The 15,006-nt window shown below is 35.1% G+C and overlaps 1 protein-coding gene across 3 annotated transcripts; it reads right to left on the bottom strand.

The window, feature by feature from the left end:
• Nucleotides 1-1,875: 1,875 nt before the first annotated feature.
• On the bottom strand, nucleotides 1,876-11,936 carry LOC125214034 (bromo-adjacent homology (BAH) domain-containing protein). 3 transcript variants are annotated; one of them, XM_048114879.2, is made up of 13 exons: nucleotides 11,800-11,936; nucleotides 11,295-11,688; nucleotides 9,648-9,816; nucleotides 9,418-9,534; nucleotides 8,015-9,249; nucleotides 5,697-5,720; nucleotides 3,831-3,923; nucleotides 3,554-3,632; nucleotides 3,254-3,344; nucleotides 2,649-2,757; nucleotides 2,451-2,567; nucleotides 2,210-2,341; nucleotides 1,876-2,121 (listed from the first exon to the last, which is right to left on the bottom strand). In XM_048114879.2, exons 2-12 carry the CDS (start codon nucleotides 11,646-11,648, stop codon nucleotides 2,291-2,293), a joined length of 2,439 nt encoding a protein of 812 aa, XP_047970836.1. In that variant the 5' UTR covers nucleotides 11,649-11,688; nucleotides 11,800-11,936; the 3' UTR covers nucleotides 1,876-2,121; nucleotides 2,210-2,290. The 3 variants fall into 3 exon arrangements, with proteins under 3 accessions (XP_047970836.1, XP_047970837.1, XP_088924419.1); XM_048114880.2 differs by having other exon boundaries at nucleotides 11,295-11,641; XM_089068293.1 differs by having other exon boundaries at nucleotides 8,015-9,534.
• Between the last annotated feature and the right edge of the window lie 3,070 nt (nucleotides 11,937-15,006).

Genomic DNA, 15,006 nt, shown 5'->3' with positions numbered 1-15,006 from the left:
AATAAAAAAAAATTGAAGTATGAATGAGAGATAATTTGATGCAAAGAATGGATGATGAATATGGGTATTTATAGATGATTTTGGGACAAAATTTTTTAAAATAAAAAAAAATGAAAAAAGGTTAAAAGATGGCATCCGAATTTTTTTTTTTCTATTTTACAATTTTTTTCATTTTTTTATGATTTTTTTAAAAAATTAACGGAATAAAAACAAGCCAATCAGGAGGCGCTACGTAGGCGTGCTCTTCGGCACGGCAGTACTCTTGCTATCGAGCAGGGTCGTGCCGTCGACAAGAGCACAGCAGCGAGTAAGGTACTCGTCACACCGACGGCACGGCAGGTGCTCTTAGTCAAGAGCATCGCTGCGGATGCTCTCAGAGTGACACATTTCTATAAATGAAAATAGCATTCTTTTTATTTTATCCTTTTTTTCACTTAATGCAATAAATAACACTACATAAAATTTTAAGATTTTATGCCAAAAAATAAATATGTCATTTCGAATTGGGAATAAAGAGTTGAAAGGAAGTAGTATTAGCTTTATAATGAAATGTGATTGACGAGTTAGTAGAATGTGAGAATTATTTACTAAAATAGTAAAAATGAAGTGAGACATTTTATTGATGACATCCACTTTTGGCAAACGAGTCATTTTATGGTATGATGCCTTACCGAGATATTTCATTATGGTAATGATATGAATTTTCATGTAACATAGCATATTGAAATTTTGGTATGTACCGTAAATACATTATGCAAAAAAAACTTTTGTATTGCGGTATTACAGCATTGCGATATACCATACTGAAATTCCGAGAAGACAGTATGATAACGATATCGAAATTGATCTTACTAAAAGTCCGATGAACTGAAACTTCCATTAAGATAAATATATGATTTTTACTCAAGCCGTTTTTACGATATGCAGTATGATAGCTTTGGTACGATATACCCTATACAATGTAAAATTGCATTATTATTATTATAATAATTAAATGAGAGTACTAGAATAGTATATACTCAATCAATAGCAGGTGTGATCAATTGCTAGTTCTATTTTTAATTGCTAACTGCAACTAATTTAAGATCATTTGATTTTTAGAGATGTAATGAACTAGAAATTGACATGTGCAATTTCATTTTATTATTATTTAAATTTAAAAAAATAAGAAAATTATCAAAATTAGGACTTTTAATCAAATTGTCAATGTAATGTACTAAACATATCAAACGATTCCTTAAATATGTCAACACAATTTAACATTAGCATTATATATGCATTATACTGACATACTATTATGATAGCTATGTGGACAATTCAACTGCTTATTGATAATTACGAATTCTTTTAAAAAAATTAAATTTTGACATCGGAACATATGCAAGTAAAATCTCGTTAGAAACCTTATAAAGGTTATCTTTAATTTAATGTGTTGTATAAAAAATAATTTAAATTAAGATAGTTATAATTATTTAAAGTTTTGAATAGTAGAGATAGTTAACAATTTAGAAGTGAGATAACAATATATCACATCCCCAAATCAATAATGTATTACTCTCTCTGTAAGATGACCCCATTCGTGACATTGCATTATAAAATAATGATAGAAAAGTTGTTAAATCCGATTACCCATCAATCGTGACAGGTAAAGTTTACTGGAATAGTTTTGCTTAAAAGACAATTACCATGTAAAAAGTGACATTTATCTCTTTAATCCTCACATTAGAAGGTGACCAAAGTCGGATATATCTATAACGTACGAATGTTCTCATAGAAGAGTCCACTCTAACTTTAAATTGGAGACATCACTACTTGTGTAACTTCTGATCACAGATTATATTTAACATAGAAATTAGTATTAAAAACAATGGCTGATAGAAGCTCGAAATGATTTTTTAAATTTTCACTTTTTCCTTCATTCCCTGGAACCAGATGAAAGAATGATTCGAACAAGTTAAATGCAAATTCACTCAACAGCAAACTATACAGAAAAAAGGTGGGTTATAGCAGCAGTTGTAATAGCAAAATAACTACATACACACATGCGGCATTATATTCTCTCACTGCAGATTGTAGAGTGACAAACATGTCTCTCTTCACCAGCAGCAGGAATCAAACTCTCTGCATCAATAGAAAGTCAAAATAACATAATCAACGAGCTTGCTCAAAGGTATTCGACATAATTGAAAATTCGAGGTATTATCATCACCTCAGAAGCATTTGAGAGGATTCTAGATTATCTGCAAATTAGTCACTCCGCGTGGGCAAAAATGTGGACACTCTGTGTTTTTCACTTTGACTTGAAATCATCCATGTTTTTCTTCAACTCCTTCCGTTGTTGCTAAGAGGCAGTAATGAATAAGAAGGGAGCTCAGTAAACGTTGAAGCACAGCCACACAGGCATGAAAGGAAACACTTTTTAGATTCTGAAAGCCATCTGATTTTCTTACCTCGTAAAGTCTTTTCCACCATTCATCAGATTGTGATTGCAGCAAGCACCAGTCGATAGCCATCTCATATTCAACTGTGTTATGCTGGGAGTAATGAGATGTAGACACAGCTTCTTTCTGGAAAACGCAAAAGCACGACAACACATTAATATACGTGTGCTAAACACCCCCCCCCCAGCCACAACACACACAGCTCACCATTTCCCTTAGCATTTGGCGCCGATCTTTATCAATATCCAAATGGCCAACATATGCTGTCTGCTTTTCAAATAATTTGGGTAAATTTACATGGCAAGCTACCAGAGGCCTGAAAGCAGAGAAGTTTTCAGCTGTAGAACCTCTAAAAAAACCAAGAAAGATATAGCAGACCTCACATCATAAAGGAAATAAAAACAATATGATAATGAGTAATATGCTATATGATGAGAATTTTTCTTATTAGCTTAGAGAAAAAAATGGGAATACTATATCTCGAAATGATTCTTGCATAGCAGAAATCACTAGTGGCATTTAGCATATTCTCCCTCCATCCCCTAACAAGAGTCCTATTTGGTTTCGGCACGGGTTTTAAAAAATGTAAAGAAAAATGGGTTGAATAAGTTAGTGGAATATGGGTTCCACAAATATACATTAGTTTTATAATAAATGTGAGTGGAATAAGTTGGTGGATTATGGGGCCTATTTACCATTTACGGTAAAAGTGAAATATGACTATTAATGGGCTCAATTTCAAAAGAAGCTGTATGTTTAACTGCTGAAAAGTTATTATTTTCACCTATTGTAGGTAGATAAACTTGACACACCTTTGATTTGGTAACGTTAAGCATTCCTCATCCAGTTGATGTACAACTTTGTTTGCAGCATCACTTGATTTAAATACAACAAGAGCTTGACCTGAAATAAAGCAATTTTGAACAGTAGGGGAAACAAAGTCATGGACTATGCTTTATTCGCAAATTGAATTAAACATGGGAAGCTGGTGAAAATATAGAAGATAGAGTTGCAAGAGAGACTAACGGGCACCAGAGAGCCATAAACTCCCCTCTTAAAATTATTAGTACAAGATATGAACCACTCAGAATGGATAAGGAAACAGTACATACCAGAGGATGGATTAGAAATTGCAGTATGAGGCACCACCCGAGCAGTACACCTTTCCCTAAATGTGTGCCAAATAATATCCTGAAAGTAAGATAATGTCAACACATCAAGGCACTAGGCACTACACAATACAGTCACTGATAAAAAGGAAAAAACACAGGTGAAAAGCATGAACGAAATTTTCACTCTTACACGGCAGACATAGAAGTACATGGCAATATGAAACCAATCAGAGCTCAAAAGGAGCAACCAGTTTAATAAGAAATGGGGCAACCATACCTCCACCTCTCCGGATGTATATTGTGGATCCAAATTCAGGAGTAAAACCAATCTCCCTTTATCATGCGCAATCTCCATTTGTTTCTCCCAAGACTGAAAACAAAAGTAAAGAACATATTCATTTCAATATATCAGCACAAGGGAAAAATATAGCCTTCTCCTCGCATTCACTAACAAGTAACAACAATGATGGATTGCTCTAAGGATATACCTAGCAAGAGTAGTAAGATGATATGTACATTTATAAAACTAGTTAACATTAACATACTGCTAAAACATACGAGAAAAAAGTGTTGCCGAAAACTAGAAAGGTTAGGCTTTTTTGTTCAGTAGGTCAGTAGGTATACAAATAGAAACATAGCTGTAAAAAGGTTGAACACTACATATATAACCTCTATAAGGAGATGGATCATGACAGAACATTTCCTTAAAATTAGAACACAGAACTAAACCCAAATTATATCAGTTCGCAGATACATTATCAGTTGGTATCACAAAACATATCGGCTACTGATACTGATATTAAGTGAGAAACTAATAATATAGAATCCAAAGCTGCAGTTCATTGTGAATATCAGTTTATGACCCTAAACTCAATACCACCCTAAACTCTATACCAGTAGTTTCTCACTCAAAAATCAATATTTGATACTCCCTTCGTCCCACAAGAGTATGCATTCTTTCCTTTTTAGTTCGTCCCACAAGAGTATGCATTTTCTAAATTTGGAAACTCTTTTCTCTCTAATGAGGTGAGACCCATTCTCGACTGAAAATACTTTAATTACTTTTTGCCTTCTAATTCACTCTTACTTTACCAATTGTGCATTAAAACCCGTGCTCAACCAAAAGTGCATATCCTTGTGGGATGGAGGGAGTGTGTTTTGTGGTGTCAACTAATATTAAAGAACTGATATGATTATGATTTTCAGTTCTCAAAGTTCTCATTTTACAAACATTCTTAGTGGAACAACTCCCACCTCTATAAAATTTAAATAGGTGTTCCCTAAGCATACACACACACACACACACATATATATATATGTGAACTTCTCTAAATTATATTCTCTCTTACTTTACTTTTTCTCTACTTCAACTATTTATTACTCCCTCAATCCAAAAAAAAATAGTCCCATTAGTGGACGACACGGGTTTTAACGAAAAATTGCTTAAGTAAGAGAGAAGGAGAAAAAATAGATAAAGTAAGAGAGATAGGAAGAAAAAGTAGGTAAAGTATGAGAAAAAATGGGTAAAATATAAGAGAAACTTTCCATTCCAAAATGGCAAAATTGGACTATTTTTCATGGAGAAGGAAGTATTATTTTACCAAAACGTGTGCAGAAAATGAAATGTCACTATTAACAAGCAACGGAGGGAGTATTATACCAGAACAATAGAATAATGTCAACAACTGTGACAGAATAAAGCAATTGCGTAATCGAGACAAACAGAAACGTAAAGAGACACATATTTACGTGGTTTACCAACGTTGTGTTGGCCACATCCCGAGCAGGAAACGAAGACCAAATTGTATTCAAATTGTTTTCGGATTACATATTTATGGGCCCTACTCCTATATAAATAGACACAAAGAGGCCCAATAAGACAATTAGGGCATCGGTAAACAATACAGATTCGAGGCATACTAAAAACTAATTCTAGTTAGCCTATAAATTTTCTTATATAAAATCAAAGAAGCATTATCACCAATTAAGATGATGGCGCACACAAAAAAGAAAATACAACATCATTTATACCACCAACATTTAAAACTTTTAGGTAATATATTTCCTACATAATCTTCAAATATATTGTTGCATAGAGGAATATAAAAAATCGAGTACACGGTAATTAATTGATGAAACTTACCAATTTCATCCATGTAGCCTTCTCCTGCAAGCAAATCACAAGTAATCATTAGAATAGAGATTCACAACACCACTACATAACTAAGATGGGGCTTTGATTTCTTAAGTAAAACAAGATATAAGGTTGCAAAATCTATAACCCACTTATCGCACATAGCAAACGAAACCCTAAGAGATGTAGCACAAAATAGGACCTACATATAGGAGATAATATTGGAAAATGCTCGTCGCAACATATTGATATTTAATATATTAGCATACCATTTTAGTATCAAGGTACTCAAATGCATAGGATTTGCAAAACCGAATCGAAACCAATCAATTTGTTTGGTTATTTTCAAGTCTTGCTTGGTTCATCTTCACAGTTTGTGTTTCAATTTTATACTACTTATGTTAGGTTGAATTGTAGCTTTGAACCTAACTAGCTATTTGCACCGCGCGCCCCCTACTAGTGGGAACTCCATGATCTAGCAAAACATATATATGTGCATTGTGCAACAATAAAGGTACACTTTGACACAATCATATCATGTTACCACATGAAACACTCTTCCAAATCACTCCATTAGGAACTAGATTTAGTACTCAACAAAACTTAAAACTTTATAATCCAAATTTCTTGGGCAAAATTGCTCAATCATTCAACGAGCACCATTCTTCTTCATTTAATAATCCAAATATCCCAACTTTACATAACAATATTGGGCGACAAAAACCCTCCAATTCATCATTCGACATATTCAGATGTTGTAGAAACTTATTCACATTTAGCATGTGTATTTCGCCTTTCAATCACTATATAGCCACCTTCAAAGAGAGTGCAAATTCAAATCTTGCATTGGAGGTCAAGACAAATGTTAGTCCCTCCGTCCCACAATAAGAGTCCTTTTCTGCCATTTTGGTCTCTCTCTCTAAGAGTCCCCTCTCACTTTTAATATAAATAAATGGAAGTACGCTCCTCATTTCACGAACTCATTTCACTCACATTTTATTATAAAATAAAACTAATATAAAGTGGGAGTCATAATCCACCAACTTTTTCCACCATTTATCTTTACATTTCGTAAAACTCGTGCCAAGCCAACTATGGATGAACTCCTATTCCGGGATGGAGGGAGTGTTTCTTTCTCCCCCACGTAAAGGCTTGTTTATACATCCCCAAGCATGCTTCCTTAGTTTCCATGTCCACATTTTATAAATTGTACTTGTATTCCATCCAGCTACCAATGAAAATTAAGCAAGTATAACAAAAGAATTTGGATAATGAGGAAATCATGCAACTTCTACCCCAAATTCCTTTTTTGTAGAGCAGACAACAAATGATAAATGACTAAGAAGGGACAACAGGCTCGATCTAAACTTTGGTTGAATATGGACATGAAACCTTCATTCCATTCAACTAGTAGCTTGTTATGTCATGAACGGGGATATTTACCAACATTCTAGTATTCTATCTGTCCCATTAAAAATGAAACATTTTCCTTCCTAGGTTGTCCCATATAAAATAAGACGTTTCCAAAAATAGAAACAATATCATCTCTATTTTTTCTTCTCTTTTACTTTACTCTCTCTTAATTAACACATAAAACAACACAACATAAAATCCCATGCCGGAAACCAAAGGTTTAATATTTATTGGGACGGAGGGAGTACATGATAATATCCAAGTTCATCAAGGAAGGTGATCATACACCTTGTCTCTAGCTCTTTAATCATATCATCTTTCCCTAACTCTCATTATTTTCACACTTAATAAGCCATCTCGTTTTACTACACAAGCAAGTCATGTCATATGCAAGTAATACAAATACCACAAAACTAATAATATGTTGTGTAAGACACCTAAATCAAAAGCTAATAACTTTAGTATGTAATCCGCAAAAAGCGCCTTAAGGTTCAACCCCTACCGCTCCTTAAGTAAAAGAAAAAAAGAGTTGTGTACGAGTATTGACCTAGTGGTAGAGTGGTTAATGAGGCGAAAGGTCTAGGGTTCAAGTCCACCGCAATGAGGCCTGTAAAAATTTAAGTTTCCTAAGCCATAAACAAAAGAACTAAAAGTAATATACAATCTTGTACTTCAACACTTAGCAAACTAAATCCTAGAAAGGTCAAAAAAAACCTAACTAATGCATAAAGATCATTACGATATTGCTCTTTGAGTAATTCAAAATGCTTGGTTTCAGCATCCACGTAATCTCCGCGAGATGTGAACAACATAGAAACCTCATCTATTTGTGATTGCGATAATCTCTCCAATTTGTGGCAAACTAGTATTAAAAATAATCAAAAGAATATGAAAATGCTTTCGGGTAAACTTACAGGCGGCCTTCGAGTAACTTCAATAATTTTGGCTCCAACTCTCCCACCATCTTTAGATATTGTACCAATCCGATTACGCGAGTTATCATTAGATAACTTCTTATCCTTCTCATTACCATAGTCCTTGGAGGTACCATCACAAAGTTTTAACTTTGCCTTATCATTGCAAGTCAAAGATTTTGGCAAGTTTTTCTTGCCATTTTTATCATTATCATACTCCTTGGAGGCCCCCTCAAAAATCTTTGACTTAGTGTTTTCGTTACAGGTCAAAGATTTTGGCAAGTTATTCTTGTCATTCTTCTCATCCTCATACTCCTTGGATGAGCCCTCACGAAATTTTGACTTCGTCTTATAAACATTGCAAGTCAAAGATTTTGACGAGTTTTTCACTTTGTTCACAAGATTTTTCTTCTCATTATGATCCTTTGAAGGCCCCTCATTTGCTCCCAATTTCCCAATATTGTCGCAAGTTACAACTTGTGAATTTTTGGGACCCATATGCATTTTCTCTTTCACCTTCTTACTATTACTATTCTCGTTCTCTTCCGGTTGCTTGATAGACTTATCTAACTTTGCTTTCTTGAGATAACCTCCATCATTGGGACATGAATTACTACTTAATTTTTCCTCCTTGTTCTCATGGGACTTGTCAAGTACAAGGTTTGACTTCTCTGTGGACTCAGCCATCTCCAATGGCCTTTTCTTTGAAGTAGATAAACTTTGAGGTGGGTTTGCAACCGGTTCGGCTCCATCCATGTCGCTAGTAGGCATTATTTTTGGGGTTTCCTTAGGTGAAACATTGGTCATTGATGGCCTTTGTGTCACGTCGCATGATCCCACAATGGTTTGTGATGTCTTTTCCCCACAAGAAATCAAATTTCCACTAACATGTGGGCTTGATAGCTTTCCTTGCAATGCATTCGGTATTGATGCTTCTTTAGGCAAGGAAACACTCTTCCCATCTAAAGGACTTGAGATTTCCGACTTATTCGCATCTTTTTTGCACCCAACATAGTTCTTAACACCTTCTACACCATTTAACTCTGACGAACCTGAATTGCCAACTTTCACTCTCTTTGATGGTGCATCGTCCAAATCACAAGACTTGTGTGCATGCTTCACTCCCTTTTCAACATGAACCTGATTGACAGGTAACTCTATGTCCTTAACCTTATCTTTCTTTTCACAGATATTGCTCCCAAGATTTTTGTCACATGTCTCCTTTAAGGCGGGGCCTGCAATTTCACTATTCTTAATACAAATCACATTACCACCAGTAAAGTGTTTACCTTCTAAAATTCTCTGTTTCACCAGCACTTGCATAGCATATGTATCATCTTCTTCTAGTACATTATTAAAAATATTACCCAGCTTTATATTGTTCAACTTGAACTGAGTTATACCTGCAATCTGTGGTGTTTCTTTGAATGCAACCATGTTGCCCTCATATTTTTCACCAATAACAAGTTTGGGACCATCTAGAGTCTCAGCAGCCTCTTTTCTGTTGAACACAAAATTAACTGTAACAAAAAAAGACAAATGAAAAAGTAAGGTGTGAGCTATCAAACCATGTCGGTCCCTACATTAGCCTCGTTGTGTATCAATTCTCCACATAAAAGAAAAAATAACTTACCTTCAAGACCACCAACTTTATCATCAAATTTATCTGATATAGTACAGCTCTTAACATCAAAGATGCGGTAAAAGACATAATCAGCCATTTGAAGTTCTTTGACTGAAGGCTGTGGATTTCTACTATCAGCTGAAGTGCAGATAACACTGCATTTTCCAGCAATGGCTTCCTGATTCATCCATGTAACCATTGTTATAGACTAAAAAGTAATTGTGCACTAAAACCACATAACAAAGTAGTGTTAATTGAAAGCAAATGCTTCATGAACTGGGCAGAATTCAGTGTGTTAGCATTCATGTTCATAACCAAGGAGATTTGATCCAACAGTCCTAATTGTGTATTTTTCAGTTATTTACCCATAAAAAGAAAAATGATCATCGTCCAATATAAGTACTTTATTTACATTTTAAGCCACCTTTGCTGGATCTAGAAATCTTTCTTCTAGTCTCTAGCAAGAATAATCATATTCATTCACTGGTGGAAGATGAGAATTAGTTATTCTATGTCTTTCATCTTCCACATTCTCTTTAAAATTACTTAAGCAATAATCAACAATGCATGATTTGACTAATCAAAGAAAAATTCTTCAACCTCATGTGATAATGGTCAGGCCAGAATGGATACTAATTTTACGAAAGATTTTACAACCTAATGATACATCTCGTAAATATCAAACTTTAAGCCTTATAGTGACTATCAGTGGGTCCATAGGATCCGATGGCTGTAGCCTAAGAATGGAGATGAATACTATGTGATATGCAATTTACAAATAAATTAGATAATATGCCAATAATATGATTTTATTTTTTATTTAACAGTATATATTAAAATACATGATTCACCAAGAAAATATGTTTATGTAACTCGTGATGAAACTAAGAAAAGCAAGAGACGAATTCCAATAATATACACTCCCCCTTACTCCTCTTCATCTGATGTATCTCATTTGCATCTTCACCATCATTGAAGACAACACTTTCTAACTCTAGTTCATCGAGTGACAATTGTGAATGGCTTTAGAAGCGGAGCTCGAGTGTAAAAAAATCAAGGCTTCAAGTTTAGCATGAATGGCTTTAGACACAAAATAAGGGTTCCAACATATCATTAATGGGTCAAAGTCAAATATATTTGATCATATTTTTTAATACATCCCTTCTATTAAAAATGGCGGAAAAACATCCTTGAGGTGTATTTGTCCCCATGTTTCATAGGTTGTAGCGAGGTGGAAATATCAATTTTTAGATCAAAATATTGGAACATGTATGGTCACCTACTTTCAATCCTATGTACTTTCCACGCATATGAAATACAACAGACAAGGAGAAATTTAATAAAGAGGAGAAGACAGTTTTTCTAAAGATTATGTCTACACAAAGATCCTTCATCCTACGTACTTTCTTGCCCTTGTAGAGTAGATAAGAGAGACTTATATGTAACCTATGAACTAAACTAAAAAGACTTAGAATGAAAAGGCACAAGCCATCAATTAAAAATTAATGTTTGCACAACAACAAAAGGGTGTCTGTTAGAGAACTTTGGGAAAATTGAGAGAATGGGTTACTCAAATTCCCAAACAAATAAATAGTGCAACTAGAGTTCCATATCAACTATTCTTAACTAAAGTAGATTGTATAGTTAAGAAATTACCAGCGGGTTGACATTAGTAAGACCTTTGCCGTCACCAGAAGCGAAAAATAGTTCGTTCTCTGTCACCTTCACATCCTTCAGATAATAAGACATTTCTGATGGCCGGAAAAACCAGTGAATCTTTACCTTTTTAGTACCTCCGGCAAGTTCCCATATCTTAACCAGTTTTCCGATATAAGGTGTGGGTTGCCCTTGCATGTGCATGTATACACAGTCATACAGCGCATAATCCACCCCATCATAACTAAATGACTCATAAAACTGGATATTTCTATTCTTCATTCCCACTCCTCTTTTCTTATCCCATTTGAATGCAGGATCCTCAAATTCCTCTGGTCCGGCGAGGGCTAACATGATTTTACAACAGAATATAATTTCAGCTATAATAGAGCACCTGGAAATTACGGAAACAGGCAGCCAATGGCATGAGCAATTGCAGCTAATAGATGCCTTTTATGCAATACAACTCAAACAAATCAAACTTTCAGAAATTGAGGGGGAAGACCTGATCTGAGGCTTATGAATCCGGCGAGGAAACGTGGTGGAGCGGCGAGGCAGCACGGAGGAGCAGCGAATCCCGCCGATTGAGAGAGAGTGAGGCGCCGAGGGAGTTTTGTATAGGGTTTGGTGTAGGGAATTTATTATTTGGGCCTTTAATTTGTTGGATTCTAAAGCTTGAAAAAATTTATATACTTGATTTTAGGGATGTCAATCGGGCCAGCCTACCGGGTTTCAGACCGGCCCTACTCGGGTTACGGGTCAATCGAGTGCGGGCTAATCGGGTTGTGAATTCTTTCGGGTTATAAAAGTTCAACCCTAACCCTAAAAGTTCGGGTTTCGGGCTAGCCCAGCAAGCTAATCGGGTTGCTACCGATAAGATTAACAAGCGATCAATCCAACAAATAATGATGAAAATTAGTTATATTCATAAAATGTAAAATATTTAATTATGATAAATTTGAGATATATACTCAAACTCAATCATAAACATGGTCAAATAATAATATTTGAGATATATCGTAAAATTTTAATGCATATTTTAGAAATTTAAATAATTTTTTTAAGTGAATTTGAAGTTTTTTATTTATTTATCAATTATTATATTAATAAATATTCAATATATAATTTGTATATTTAATATAAAATTGAAAGTTATTTTTTTAGTTATCTATATTATAAAATTAATCAATGAAGTGTCAAATTAGGAGTAAAAAATAGAATAATAGAAATTTTGTCGGGTTTTCGGGCCAGCCCATCGGGTTTTCGGGTCTGGCCCTAACGGGTCGCGGGTTAATCGGGTGCGGGCTAATCGGATTTTAATTTTATCGGGCTAGAAATTTCCAGCCCTAACCCTATAAAATTGGCGGGTTATTCGAGCCAGCCCACGGGTTGCGGGCTACATTGACATCCCTACTTGATTTACTACTGGGAAGAGATCTAAGTTTGGTGTTAGGATTGAAAAATTACTACTCTTAAAAGTTAGGTTTAATTTGACTACTATTAATTGGATTTTATGTGATATATCACTTTTAAAATAGATTTTTTTTTCTAATTAAGAAATTAAATTTATATACTATTAACTTTCTTTTTATTTATGTTAAAATTGGAAGTGTGTGGAGAGTTTAATTTGCATTCTATTCTTATTAAAATTAAAATTGTATTCATTATTGCAATGCCTCTTCTCCCAATTAATTCATAAGCTATACAACAATATAAATATTTAATCTTTTCAACTTTCATCCTATATTTACTCGATTAAAATATTTAATATATTTTAATTAGTCTTTATTTAATATTCCCTCCGTTCCACATTTATAGTCACATTTAGTTATGGCATGGATTTTAAGAAATTGGTGGAGTGTGTAATTAATGAAGTGAGAGGTGGAGTGTGTAATAATAAATGAAATGAGATGATAGAATGTGTAATAAATGAAGTGAGATGATGGAGTGTGTAATAAATGAAGTGAGTTAGTTGAAGGTGGGTCCTTTTTTGACTTTTTGGTTTTTTATTTTTGTTTTGATTTATTTGAATGTAGATAATGACATTTGAGTGTAATTTTACTAATAATAGTGTAAAATTTTATGTCCAACTATGGGAAGTTCTAAATGTGACTATAAATGTGAGACGGACTTTTATGGCAAAATGTGACTATAAATCTGGGACGGAGGGAGTATGTTTTAAGAGTTAAGGCCAAAATTGGTCCTAAACATATGACCATTTTATCTTTTTGGTCATAAACTTTATCTTTTGGATTTTTGGTCCTTCACATATAGAAATTTGATCATTTTGGTCCTCCGTCAATAGTTCCGTTAATTTTTTAACGATCAACACGTTTTGCCCAATTTTGACTATATTAAAATATTAATTATGATTTTAAGTTACTAATTATTCCCTAATTATTTTAACAAATATATTCATTAAAAAACAGAAATAAAAAAAATGAAATACGTCTCTCTCTCTCAACATTTCACTCAATTCGACGGAATCTTCCTCCGATCGGCGACCGACCACGAATAGGCAGACGACGGCGAAACATAGTCCTAGAGCTAACCTCCGATCGGGATCGGGATCCTGTTCCTCCACCTGGTGGAGCGCTCGGCGGAGGAAATGCAGTACGGCGGATTGGGCGGCGGCTTTTCCAATTACAACTCCAGCGGCCCTAATTCGGGTCGGAGGGAGTTTGAGGGCCGGAGATCTTACGGATTTGAGGATGATGGGCGGAGGGGGCCTCCGCAACAATCTAGGGTTTCAGAATTCGATCAACCTTCGCGAGTTGATGAGGTGGATAATTGGGCGTCGATGAAGAAGCAAACGATCCTACCTGATCACGATTCGCGTGAATCCCGGGCTGGGGGTAAGTACACCTCACTTGGGGGAAGCAGCGGCGGGGCATCTCGCATCGATGAAGTGGACAATTGGGCGTCTATGAAGAAGCCTATTTCGCAGCCGTAGCAGGCGAGAAATTCGAGCTTTGGCTCGGGCTTTTTGAGGCCCGAGACTGATCGTTGGACCCGTAATGAGAGATTTGGGTCTGGAGTCTCAAAGCCTGAATCCGACCGGTGGGGGGGTCGGAGTGAGCAAAATCCGAGCTTGAGTTTGGCCGAGAAAGGTTTGGATTGGAAGAAGCTGGACTTGGAGGTTGAAGAGAAGAAACACTCGGTTAGTGGTGGGTGTAGGTCCACAAGTTCTCACTCGACTGGTCTGGAGTCTCCGCAGGTGAGCGGGTCAGAGGCACCTCTTGCATTGGGTGGAGCTGGTGAAGCTATAGTGAGACAAGAAGCTGGATAAATTTATTAAAATAATTAGGGAATAATTAGTGACTTAAAAATCATAATTAAGATTTTAATCTGGTCAAAATTGGGCAAAACGTGTTGACTGTTAAAAAATTAACGGAACTAAACGGAGGACCAAAATGATAAAATTTTCATATGTGAAGGACCAAAAAATTCAAAAGATAAAGTTTAGGACCAAAAAGGTAAAATGGTCATATGTTTAGGACCAATTTTGGCCTTAACTCAAAATTAGTCTCAAATTAATTAAATAATACTACTCCCTCCGTCCCATTAAAGATGACCCACTTTCCTTTTTGGTTTGTCTCAACCAAGATGACCCATTATTTAAAATGGAAACTCCATTATCTTTACTTTATCCTCTCTCTCTTACTTTACTCTCTCCATTTAACACACAAAATAAAGTTGCATAAAATCTCGT

The sequence above is a fragment of the Salvia hispanica genome, chromosome 3, assembly GCF_029641045.1.
Source record: "Salvia hispanica isolate PSC_SH4W2 chromosome 3, Shi_PSC_v1, whole genome shotgun sequence".
In the NCBI taxonomy this organism is placed as follows: Eukaryota; Viridiplantae; Streptophyta; class Magnoliopsida; order Lamiales; family Lamiaceae; genus Salvia; species Salvia hispanica.
The sequence above is the reverse complement of the archived record's forward strand: the minus strand, read 5'-3'. Positions and strand labels throughout refer to the sequence as shown.

Coding starts and splice junctions, on each gene's coding strand:
- LOC125214034 (XM_089068293.1), bottom strand. CDS start 11,648: ATGTTAGCCCTCGCCGGACCAGAGGAATTTGAGGATCCTGCATTCAAA. Junction 3,924..5,696: donor AGGCTACATGGATGAAATTG/GTAAGTTTCATC, acceptor TTTTGTTTTCAG/TCTTGGGAGAAACAAATGGA. Junction 2,758..3,253: donor TTAACGTTACCAAATCAAAG/GTGTGTCAAGTT, acceptor CTCTGCTTTCAG/GCCTCTGGTAGCTTGCCATG.